The sequence below is a fragment of the Pagrus major genome, chromosome 18 (genome assembly GCF_040436345.1).
Source record: "Pagrus major chromosome 18, Pma_NU_1.0".
Lineage (NCBI taxonomy): Eukaryota > Metazoa > Chordata > Actinopteri > Spariformes > Sparidae > Pagrus > Pagrus major.
The window spans coordinates 30,112,146-30,124,326 of record NC_133232.1 but is presented as its reverse complement, the minus strand read 5'-3'; the positions used below and the strand labels follow the sequence as shown (position 1 = coordinate 30,124,326).

General features: G+C 40.5%; 1 protein-coding gene across 5 annotated transcripts in view; it reads right to left on the bottom strand.

The window, feature by feature from the left end:
- Positions 1-24: 24 nt before the first annotated feature.
- Positions 25-12,181, bottom strand: part of map7d3 (MAP7 domain containing 3) — a 29,585-nt gene continuing 17,428 nt past the window's right edge. For 4 of the 5 annotated variants that reach the window (XM_073487567.1, XM_073487570.1, XM_073487571.1 and 1 more), the window contains 10 exons: positions 10,664-10,803; positions 6,632-6,759; positions 6,314-6,534; positions 4,595-4,724; positions 4,091-4,376; positions 3,944-3,994; positions 3,784-3,865; positions 3,463-3,637; positions 2,748-3,040; positions 25-2,660 (listed from right to left, as the gene is read on the bottom strand). In XM_073487567.1, the coding sequence (XP_073343668.1) occupies positions 2,653-2,660; positions 2,748-3,040; positions 3,463-3,637; positions 3,784-3,865; positions 3,944-3,994; positions 4,091-4,376; positions 4,595-4,724; positions 6,314-6,534; positions 6,632-6,759; positions 10,664-10,803 (1,514 nt within the window). In that variant the 3' untranslated portion in view covers positions 25-2,652. The remainder of the gene's footprint in view (positions 2,661-2,747; positions 3,041-3,462; positions 3,638-3,783; positions 3,866-3,943; positions 3,995-4,090; positions 4,377-4,594; positions 4,725-6,313; positions 6,535-6,631; positions 6,760-10,663; positions 10,804-12,181) is intronic. The other variant, XM_073487568.1, reaches the window with a different exon arrangement.

Below are 12,181 nucleotides of genomic sequence, written 5' to 3'. Positions count from 1 at the left end.
GAAATTAAAAACAGGTGGAAGGAGTATTTTTTGAAGTCTTTATTGTTTTAACAGTTCGTATCATCTCAGTACACTTTAGATATATTTACAGTACAAATCTTATTTGTGGACAGGGCGTTGTTAGGTTTTGTAAATCCTCCAGAGAAATATGCATATTCACAAAGTTGCCCTGGTTGGGCAGACTGATTGTCGAGGCCGAGGTAAGGACAAGCTTTCTTAGTTGACTGTGATACAATAAAAATACTAAATCTCGATCTAAGGCACCGTTCTATCCTATTGTTATAGACAACGTTGAGGACTGAGAGCAGTCGGCTCCGAGCGAGTCCTCAAAGATGCAGCAGGACCTGGAATAGATACAGTATCTGTTCAAGCAGCAGCAGCAGCTACAACAGCCACCCAACAGGTGCTACTCATGAGTGGGAAAGGTTCGGGTGTAGGCAAAGGTCTTTTTCTTTTCTTCCACACAATTTCACACAACTCTCCTACGAGCCTGCACGGTAAAGCTACTTCATCCTTTAACCATAGCGCCTAATTTGTGACAGTGCAAAGAGTCTCATGTTTTCTAGATGAATAATGTATGAGAGCTAAAAAAGCGGGCAGCTCTGAGAGACACGGTAAATAATGAAGGACGGTTTCTGGGAGTCTGTTACATTCTGTGAGCTTATTAATCAAAGCTAACATCTAAAGCCCCTAGTCCGTATGTACAAAGAGATTTTAGTGAGCAAGCCAGCTGAGAACAAGGCAAAAAAAAAAAAAACAAGGTCCCCAAAACGTCGTGCTTGGACTAGTCAAGCGAGATTTTTATATAACTCATGAAAGAGACAGAAAACAGCCGTGTTATATTTGGTGCCTCGTACTACAAAGGAGTAATCGTTGTGACCTGAGCTGATATGCCTACCAACAACATCCGCACGTCCTTTGACAGAATATAAAACGTATTTTGATGACGTTAAAGCATCATAAAGAGGCTCTTAACATGGGTTAGACATGTTGCTGAGGGCTGTAAATGTCACCAAAATATCAACTTGTTAAGTCTCTGAGAGGCAAAATTCAGGGTCGGGGCGACAGGGATACGGGGCTAAAGAAAGCTCTCAAACATACACACAAATACACACATAATATTTTGAGAAACGTATAGTGGGTCCCCACTTGGCCCCTTGTTTTTCAGAGGCCCTTATGTAAATTTTGGGTTTCCAGGTGGCCCAAACGTCAAAAAGTCCAACAGAAACCTAACTTATAGCACAGTCACATACACAGAGACTTCAATTATCCACATCCTGACGCCGCTCCATCCTACACATGGCTTCATTTGCCTAATACTGATTATATACACAGTACAATAACACTTAAATATATGTAGAAATGTGTTTTCATATATAAACAAACAGCCAAATTTTTTTTTAATATTATAAAAAATAGTTGAAATGCATTAGCAGCTAGTGTGTTGGGAATCTTCGAAGGAGGTTAGTGGGAAATAAATGTAATGAATGCAAGGATGGATGGATGGATGAAGAGGATGTGTGGGTGAAAGTTGAGCTCGAACCGGATAATTGGAAACCTGAATTTTTTAGTTTCAGTGAAGGTGAACATCTGAGCATTCAAGTTCAGAAATGACGCAGCTCTGAATGAAACTAAAGGACTTCACCTGTGTGTCAAGTTACAGTTATGGAGTTAAGTGATGCAAACTAAAATGATGTTAGTAAACATAAATTCTATTTACATATGTAAAACATAACAAAACAACTAAATCAAACTTCACTGAACGTATGAATTCACTGCAGTGTCGTCTTGAATCTCAACACTCATCAAATGTAACAGCTGTGCTCCTGAAGCCCTCTAGTGGCCAAAGAAGGAAAACACACAGTGAGAGAACCTGGGAGACCGGTGTGCATGAAAAATGGGGCTGAAGTGACAGAAATCGCTAAACTGTGCGTGTGTGAGCTTGAGCACAAGTGTTTTAGCATATTCACACTGAAAAATTCAAAGTCGGGAAAAGAATAGTAAGGCCATATTTGCTGGATGCTACAAAAAAGCAGCCGGTCAAGTAAATTTAGATGAATCCACACATGCAAAAACCTGGTATTATTTCCCACCCAGCAGAATGTATTAACCTTCCTTTAAGTCACGATATTAACCTCATGTTCACGTCACACAGCCTCGTGTGCATGTGTCCTGGAATATTCTCATACAAGAGAGAAAAAAAAAAAAGACTAAACATATGATAACAATAATTACAATAACAAAGAAGCCAAAATTAATAAATTACAACAATGCACCCCTGACGAAGACACAACTCTTAAAAAACATCATGAAAATTGGACACAACATAGAAAAAAAAGGAACTAAACACAAGAGGAAGAGGAAAGAGACCTGGATCGAGCATGTTGAAGGAATAAACGGAGTTTCCCTGAAGTATAATGTGTTTGTTTTTTATATATATATAATTGTAATATATCTGTTTCCTCATCATTTAGGGTGCAAAAGTAGCACTTAGGGTGGTCTTTCCGCTTCACCTTGTGCTCCTCCCTCGGGAAGAGGAGGAGGAGAAAGAGGAGGAAGCTGTTCAGAACTGGTAGAGGAGTAAAGGAGCTCAGCGGGACAGGAACAGGAACGAGTGCAACAGTAAGAGGCTTCTCAGCGATGGCTGCAGCATCAAATCTCTGCAGAGACACAGGGAGAGTTATCTGTCTTTGAGAACTCCGAGTCAAAATGTGCACACTGACGAACAAGTGGAACCGACTCCTCACCTGACAGGGCTTCTATGGGTTGATTGGAGGAATGCAGGGGGTTGACGGGGGTTCCCTTGTCCTCGAAGGCTACCCTGGTCCCATCTGAGCTCCCGTCACAGTTAATCAACACCTGGTTACAGTCCTCGGCCTCGATGAGGGGCCGAGTCTTGGAGTGGACGTTGAGGTCAATCAGTTCCTCAAAGCTCCACTGGTTGGATTTACCGTTGAGACCAGACACCAACCCCACCTTGGCGGAGTCCTGCTCGTTCAGGAGATCCGAGCCCTCGACGAGGCGGCCCTTAGGGACCGGGCTGGAAAAGCGAAAGAGGTGAGGAAGATGAGAGGTCAAAAGACAAATCTCTCACAGCACAACAGCACTTTGTCACAGAATAAGAGATGGAGAAGTGACAGGGAGAAATCCACAACAATAAAGGATACAGTTGGTGTTATTCTATAACAAAACCAACAATAGCTGTGTTTACATGCAATTTTGAAGCAAACTTTTAAAAAGTTGCAAAAATAAACAGAATTAACTAGGTTTGGTTATTGGCTACATTATGCATGGCTGTATTCACAGAGTAGAAGAAGAAGAAGAGGTGGCAAACTGGAAACGAGACCAGTTCTTTGCCAACTGCTAAAAAAAATAAAGAATAAAGAAAATAAAGATCACAATTTTGTCAGCAGAACTCTGAGCCCTTTCGGTGTGGGTTTCATTATCTTTCTGAAGTAATACCTCACTGCCTGAGTCTCATCTGTGCTTATGCCGTTGTTGTTCTCCTTGTCGTCTGTCTCTGGTTTTCCGTTCACACTGCCCAGGGGCTCCTCTCGACGTTCCTCCGGCTCACCAGAGGACAGGCCGCACTCGTCTGCATCTGCATCAGCCTCTGCGGTCATGTCATCCACCTGGCCTGCAAATATCAATAGAGCAAACAGAGTCACATTGAGAGTCATGTAAATCCACCCACACAAGTCATTATGTAAAGTATATGTAAACAAACACAAAAATCATGCATTCAGAAATCCTCAACCAAAACTAGAGAATGAGAACGCTTACTCATGGTTTCAGTCATCTCGTCCTCTCCCTCCTCCTCTTCTTCATTCTCCTGTGAGCATTTATCGTCATCGCCTCCATCTCTCTATGCAGGAGACACAAAAAACATGTTAGCATACAACAGACACTATGAGACTTGTAGTGTGAACGGCGGTCAGCTCACCTTGTCACTTTGCTCCCCTTTTCTTGTTCTCTTCATTATCTCTTCAATTCTCTGAAGTGGGAGAACAGAGCATGTTTTTGTCATAAGTCTTGATGATAAAGACACAAATAAAAGAGAAGAATGTCTCCTTCATCAATCTATCCGTACCTTCTTCCTCTCCATTCGTTCTTGCTGGTTCTGCTGCATGATGCGGTCTCTCTCCTGACGGACCCTCTCCGCCTCCTCCAGGGCCTTGGCCTCTGCCTCCTCACGTTCCTTCTGGAGCTCGGCCTGCCTCACTGCTTCCTCTTCTGCCAGTTTCACCCGTTCTTCCTCTGCCAGGCGAGCCTCTTCTTCTTCTTTAATTTTTCTCTCCTCTGCAAGTTTCTTTTCTTCTTCTTGGCGTTTCAGTCGAGCCTCCTCTGCTAAACGCTGCTCTTCTTCCTTTCTCAGCCTGAGACGGTTAAAAAGCAAAAAAATGTCTTGAAAGCTGACAAATGAATAGTTACTTTCTGAAAGAGGATATATAGGAGTTCATTTTCTAATAGTATGGAGTCTTAAAGTCTAAAAACGCTAATCGTCCAATAATTCCCATTAAATGGTTAAAGCTAGTACCTTTTGTATACTATACTGTATGTCACATTCACATTGATAACTTCCAATAAATCTTACTTCTCCTCTTCCTCCCTCTGTATCCTGAGCTGCTCCTCTTTCTCCTTCTGCTCTCGCATCAGTCTGCGGTTCTCTGCCAGGATCTTGGCCGCCTCAGCAGCCGAGTTGGTGCCTGTCGAGCCTTTAGAGTCTGAGGGGAGGAAAAGATGAATATAGAGATAAATTTAGCACTTTATGTTACGTTTACATTCATAGGCGGCTAGCTGTGACAGGGAAAGACAGCAGCAGAACAGAGAATAAAGCAGCATGATACGGAGTTGTGTAACTTTCACATGATCATCTTGTTGCCCTTTGAAAGAACTCTCATTCCAATTATTCTCTGTGAGAAAAAAAAAATCTGTCCACATTTATATCAAAGCATTTATAACTGTAATAACTCTATAGTGCAGTATGTTGTGAATGAGCAGGACAGCTATATGGAAATATTATGATTTTTGTACGAGTCAGGTATTTAATTTGATCGATAAATAAAAAACAAGTTATTTTATCCAGAGTAGTTGCTGTATCATAATATATATTGAGATGATCATATTAAATCAGTGGAGGAGTATTTTACTTTCTTCATGTACTCCTAAACATATATATGAATACTTTAACTGTGTGGTATAACACCATTACTAAGCCATTTTATCTTGGGAGAGCCCGATTTTCTCCAGCAGATGGCAGCAGGAACAACCCCAGAACTGTAACAGGATGTGCCTCCAGCTGGAACTTAATAGGTCTCCTGCTCCACTGAGATTTATTGCAAACTGAGCTGCTGCCACGTCAGTTTGCAGCACACAAACGCACACATTTCGGTATGGTCTGTCAATCAAAACAGATGATAGTGCTCCGTTATCTTAAAAGCACATCGGCTGCTCCTTGAAGCAGAACTAAACCATGATCGCAGTTTGATTAAGGTTTAACACTCATGATCATGAGTTTTTCTTGATGCTGGAAGCAGCGCTGATAACAGAGAGAGGGAGTGGGAGTTCAAAAGGGAACAAGGAGTGTGAGCTTTTTTTCTGGTTAAGTTGGCTGATACAAAAAAAGATGATAACGTTAAAAATAAAATTACAATATCTTTATGTCTTCTATACAGCTTCAGCAGCTCAGCTTACCAAACAAACTCTTTCTTGTTTTCTGCAATTTTAATGAAACACCCTTTCTCTTTAGAGCTGTTTAATTTCCTCCTTTTACAACCGCTGAGCTCTGTATGTAATATAATGTATGTATGAAGTGTAAACAGACCAGGTGTGGACAATGAATACATGAAGAATGATGAGCAAGAAGACCTACATGTATTAACAATCTTTAGTAGCTAGAGAGGAAAGGACACCCACTTATTCAAAGGTAATTATTTGGAACAAGACATGACTTTAATCTTTTCTGGGTGTGTAAGTAGGTTTGGACATGCTTCAGTGATATTTATCTAAGATGAAAAAGATTTCATTTCGTCTGCCTGGGTTCACTTCCCTCTCTGAAATTGACAGCATATCTTGATGCACCAGTGCAAACATCCTGGTCGCCAGAATAATGATCAGTCTCGGTAAATATTGGTCCTGACAGATTAAAACCAGGCAGCTGTCTATGTTCCTTTAATAGTCTTCCTTTAATATGGAGATTTATTACATGATTTGTACTAATATGAAACTCCTTCTCCAGTGAGCTTTAGAGATATTATAGTACAATAAATCATTTCAGCTGTGAACTGCATTCTTATCACTGAGAATTGCTCACCATCTTTGTCTTTGGTCTTGCTGGAGTCAGACGACTGTGGAGACACAGCCTGGACAGGACACAGATCCTTGGACTTGGAGTCCCTCTTCCTCAAGGTGGGGGGTCCTGTTGGAGTGAGAGCTGGTTTCTGGATAGGTGGGGGCTTGGCTGACGCAGGCTGGGGGGATGGGGGACGTTGTTTCATTGCACCAGGTGAGGGCGGGCGTGTCTTGGAATTTTGCCTGTGAGGAGGTATTGTGTTTTATAGTTAAATAAGAAAGAAAGGCCGCATCCAAACTCTCAAATGACTTTAAGTTTAGGAAAGGTTTATAGCCTTACTTGGATGCTGCTGGGGAGGGGGTCCTCTTTGGGGCTGGATTGGGGGCTGGAGATGGTGAACGGTTTCGCCCCAGGGGAGAAGACGGGGAGGCGGGACGTTGCCCCCCAGGCGATAAATGCTTGTCCTTCTGTAGAGGTAAAGAGGTAATTCATGACTATCACTTAACTCACAAGAAACCCTTACAAACACCTATTTACCTATGAAAATATGTCGACATTGATTTAAATATCTTTGCGTCATAAACAAAACAGTTGTAAATCATGTAACTAAGTTGTGTTTTTATCAAAAAAGGATGAGTCCACAAACATAATAATTATTCACTACAACCTGTTCTATGATAGAGCTGCTGAATTTAGAACTCGCAATATGGCCAAGAGCAATATCCAAATAGCAGAAGATGGATTTTGATAAAGGGAAAAATTTCTGACAAAACAACATCATAATGAGGTACTGTAGTGTTGCAGAGACGTCCCGGGCTACAGATCGTGTTCATCAGATGACAGAAAACGTGTTTGTTTGGTACAGACTCCAAAAAACCTTACATCATTATGATTTTTATGATCATTCCCACCAATCATGAATCGTAACTGTTTAATCTTAATATCTGTCCAAATAATCACAATATGACATTTTAGTCATATTATGCAGCCCTAGTCTACGCCAGTGTTTTCCCAACATTTTGGCTTGTGACTCTGTAAAATGAAGAAGAGGGTGTTTACTGTAGTCCCTCGCCACATCTCATGGCCTTGATGCGGACATGAATTGGAAGCCCTTAAAACAAACCGAAGCAAACAAATTAATTTTCCTTCCAAGATTAAATCGTTTAAAAGCAGCCATTCACAAACTTAAGAATGACTTGGCCCAATTTGAACTCAAAAAATTCTTCTGGGGCCCAACTCTGATCGACACATGAGACATTAAATATTTCCCTAAAACTAATGAAAATAACACCTAATTATTTACTTTTAAAAGTAAATATGTGATCATAAACATTTTTTGGTAATGTTTTTACTATCTATTCATTATAATTGACCGCTCACAGCCCATCTGCAGTAGCTTTGGGAACCACTCGTTTTAGTATTTCAGAGACCCTCGAAATGGTGAAAGTATCCAGCGCTACAGCGGTTCTAATTTAATCCATTAATCATGTGATAATACCTAATGTTGATCTTGGTCTGATACTTTAGGTTTGGAGCCACTGGTCGACACAACTGAATTATCTTTACATTTGCACAGAATCAGGAGCTTCTGTTTAAAAAAAAAAGAAAGAAAAAGAAATGAAACCTCAAAATCCTGAAAGAAATAAACGAAGAAAAAAAAAAGGTACCCATTATATAAAAGAGCAACTGTAACTAAAATGTTAATAGACCATGTAACTCCTTTTTAAGCTGCCGTCCTCTGTGTCTTTCAGTTTCACTGGCTTTTCAGACAGTGACGCAATGCTGGTGTGATGGAGGCCATGGGTCAGGTTTTAATTCATCTATTTTTAATGTCCATGTGCTATGTTTGGCTCTACAAACACACTGACAGAGTGCACAAGGTCAACCATGTGACACTCAGACAGACACAAATATACATTACTGTCCCACCTCAAGCCAAGTAAGTTAATTAAATATTGTACATTTTAAAAAAGAAGAATATTTTTTGCTATTGTATTTAACTTTATTAGCTTTGGTGACTGCGTGATAATCATTCTCTTGTGAGGACGGGAAGGAAAAACAGGACAGTAAACAGGCGACCGGTATACGGTTTCATAACAGGGATGAGACATTCATGAATTCATCTCTAATTTCCCTCATAATCATTTGTAAAAAGAAATATCCCAGCTCAGGCAGCCCGACACAGCTGACTTGAAAGATACAATTTAACTGAGGTGTGATGCAATGCGATAAGCTGTGAATTTCAATTATCTCCACACCAATCTGTGCATGTGGAGGGGAGAAGACAATGGAATGATGAGGAAAGTCAAAAGGCTTTTGACATTCGGCCCCAGGGTGAAGGGTGGGGTCTGCTTTGCATGGCCTGATCTGCCCATAATCAGGCTACTGTTGATCTCTTTGTCTCAGGCTGTGACAATGAGTCCCTTCACAGCCACAGAGGAAGCTGAAGACAAGCAGGTTATGAGAGACAGCCAGCTACTATGAGCCATCAAATAACACTATCTGAGACATCAGTTATAGAAAGCAGTAAGTAGGATAAAGTGATAGTGATATACGACCGTGTTCATAAGAGAGTGAGCAGCAAATGTCAAAGAACAGCTGGAGGAAGAACATTTTCCTATGGTTAGCATCCTGCAGTAGTACTTTGACAGGCAAATTTAGCCGGATATATGCATATAAATCAGAGCCTTTGGTACCATTTACTTATGCATGCTTTCGTGCATTGAAATGCTTTCACTAAGAGGAATTTGTTCTCACTACACAAGACCCACTATTCAGACGGATTCTGGAAAAGGTATCCCTCTCTGCCACCGCAGCCAGGGCAGCAATGATTAATCGATTATTTGTCAACTATTAAATTAATCGGCTAATAATTTGATCACCAAATAATCAATTTGAGTAAATTTTTAAGACAAAAAAAGGACATAAATTCTCTGTGACTGCTTTCTGATTTCTTTACTCCTCTATGACAGTAAACTGAACGTCTTCAGGTTGCGGACATCTTGGGCTTTGGGAAACACTGATCTACATTTTTCACCACTTATGAATATTTTTGGACCGAACAACTGACTGAATGATTGAGAAAATAACTGACAGATAACAGCTTAGACATGTAGCCCAACGTGCTTCCAACAATTAAATCATGTATCAGTTGCTAAAGTGTTTTTTCCCATAAAAGCAAAATATTGCTGGTACTTAAAAGGTTTCACATGGTTTTACAAACACAGCACTATATTTTTTTCCCAGCAATTTGATTCTACCGTATAATATTAGCAAAATCAAAAAAATGCAGTATGTTACTTCTTTCTACAACCAGAATGTCAGAGTTCTCCTGATCCTACACATGCATCAACTTAAATGTATCTATTATCATTCTGTAGTTTGAAGATTAGAAGAATAGAGATACAATTTAAAGCCCTGCATCCAAGTTACTGCATTAGTAAATGCAAACTACCTTACTGACACAGGGCTGCAAGATTACCTAACATGATGCTTCTGCTGAGGGACGCACTGACTTATCGGCCCAACATCGGTACCAGCCAACATCTCCTTGTTGACTGCTATCGGCAAATAAGATTACATTCACTGATCATAGCGGACGATTTTTATCCATTTTGTCCCATCAACTTTGTGGTGGCACATTCATGAGCTACTGGCTCGCCCCTGCCATCAGTTTGCAAGTAGTGTAAAATCTGTGTAAAATGTTATCATTGAGTAGGTAGTTGTATAGCAGGCTAAAAAGGCTTTTGAAGTTACTAAGTTCAGTGAAAAGAGGGTTATATTCAAGGTTGTTTCATACATTTTCTACTTTTTCCAAGATGTAATGAAGGCTGAATGACTTTAAAACAGTTCAGCTATTTTTTTCATTTTTCTCTGACACAAAAGGATAATTAAATAGGAACAACAAAATCAACAGCATCGGCCCATAATTTTACAATCGGTGCATCCCGACTGACAGTTAAAACAAACCGACAACGCAGATATCTGTGCATCCAGTCCTGGCTAACTGTGCAAAAGCATGACTGACTGAAACCAATGAATGAAACACGATCAAGTTGTTTTCTTTGCTTTCTCTTCCAGTACTGTCACAAGCAAACAGACCACTCTGGGAAACAGATTCACACTGTCGGCTACCTCATGTATTGCTGTTTTTCACATATGTATGCTAAGTATGTATAGTTGCAGAGCCATATAAGATAAACTTATTCAATGAGGATACAAAAAGGCAACTTAAGGAGAAGGGAACAGGGAGGCCATTCATCCATCTGCAATGAAAGCTTTCACTTCAGTTGATCATAACAACATCATATCTTTTCAGATTCTCTGTAGGCCAGTGAGGTTAGTCACATGAACGTCAAGAGGTGTTCTCACCATTGAAGGGTCAAGAGCTCCGTCGGCTGACACAGAGGTGGTCATGCCGCTCTTCTGCCGGTCGATGCTGCGGCTGCGCACGGGTCCACGCGGTGGGTGCAGGGGACTGGCAGAGGCTGAGCGAGGACACAGGTGACACTCTGGTAAAGGACACAGTCATCGCAGGGCCAGGGGAGCACAACCAATGGGAGGGGTGATAAGCGGCCGAGTTGGGCAGCAAAGCAGCAAAGAGCGAATGAACCGAAGAATAAAGAGAGTGGAGGGAAAGAGAGAGGGAGAGGAAGAGAGAGAGAAAGGGAGGGCAGATGATGGTTGAAAGAAATGCAGGAGAGGGTTTTTGTGAGGGGATAAGAGCACAAAAAAAGCGATTTGTTAGATTAGGCAGGCAATGGCTTGATTTCTGAAGCTTGTTTGGGCTGGAGATTACTGGAGCAGCAGAGGGCAACAATCTCACAAAAACCCTGACACTCCACAGGTGCAAAAGCCTCAACATGAACAACCCGGAAGCACCACAGCACAGCACACACTACACAAAACCTACCACCAACACAGCACAACACACACTGACAGTGCACACACATATTACACAGATTTATTAGTACACTAAACACACAATTGATATTGATTGTGTTGTATCTTGTGTTCAGTTATAGTCTTTGAGTACTTCCTGCCATCATACTGTAACTCTCCAGACTCCAGATCAGACACTGAATGCAAAGTCTTTATCAGGGTGTATATACAAGTATCAGACACTAAAATGTGATGCTTTTTTAGAGCACCTCTTGATCATTTTTAATTAACTCTGAATGGATTAAAGTAAGATTTTATTGCAGATCATGATTAAAAGCACTCAGGATAAGTTGATCTTGGTGAATTTCCTTTATCGAAATAATTGTGAATTGGTATAATTGTGAATATCTTCACACAAGTGACTTGATTATTGATTTTCTGATATATTTTCTAATTGAGTCAAGGGGAGCTTGCTTCTTTTGAGTAATTCCAATATCCTAAGCCTGTCACCATGGCTGAAAGCTCAGCTCGTACAAACTAAAGAACGACAGAGGGATGCCTACATTGTAGATAAGTATAAAGGTAAGTAATATATACGTGGTACTGTGCAGAAGTAAGTTTTATTGTTAGAGTGAGTTCGGTTAATCTACATTTTGCCAACAGGTAAGTGCAAATATAAAGTTAAAAGACAGCATTAGGTTCAGTGGTAGGTTTAAAGATTTTTAACATCAAAAATGTGGACTTTCATGCAGAAGAGCTTGACTCCATTGGACAAAAAGAAATTAAAATATGGATAAATCAAATTAGATACAATGTTTGTACCAGTCAAGGCTGTGTAAATTCAAATTTAAGACTATTTAATGGCTTTAAGACCTTTAAAAAGGACCTTCAGACACCCTGCATATATCTCAATTTTATGTAAATAGGATGTTTGACAAGGACCTCCTAAATAACTATAAACCTGGAATGACAATGGGTGAAGAGCACTGTCCTTAGCACTGAGATTAA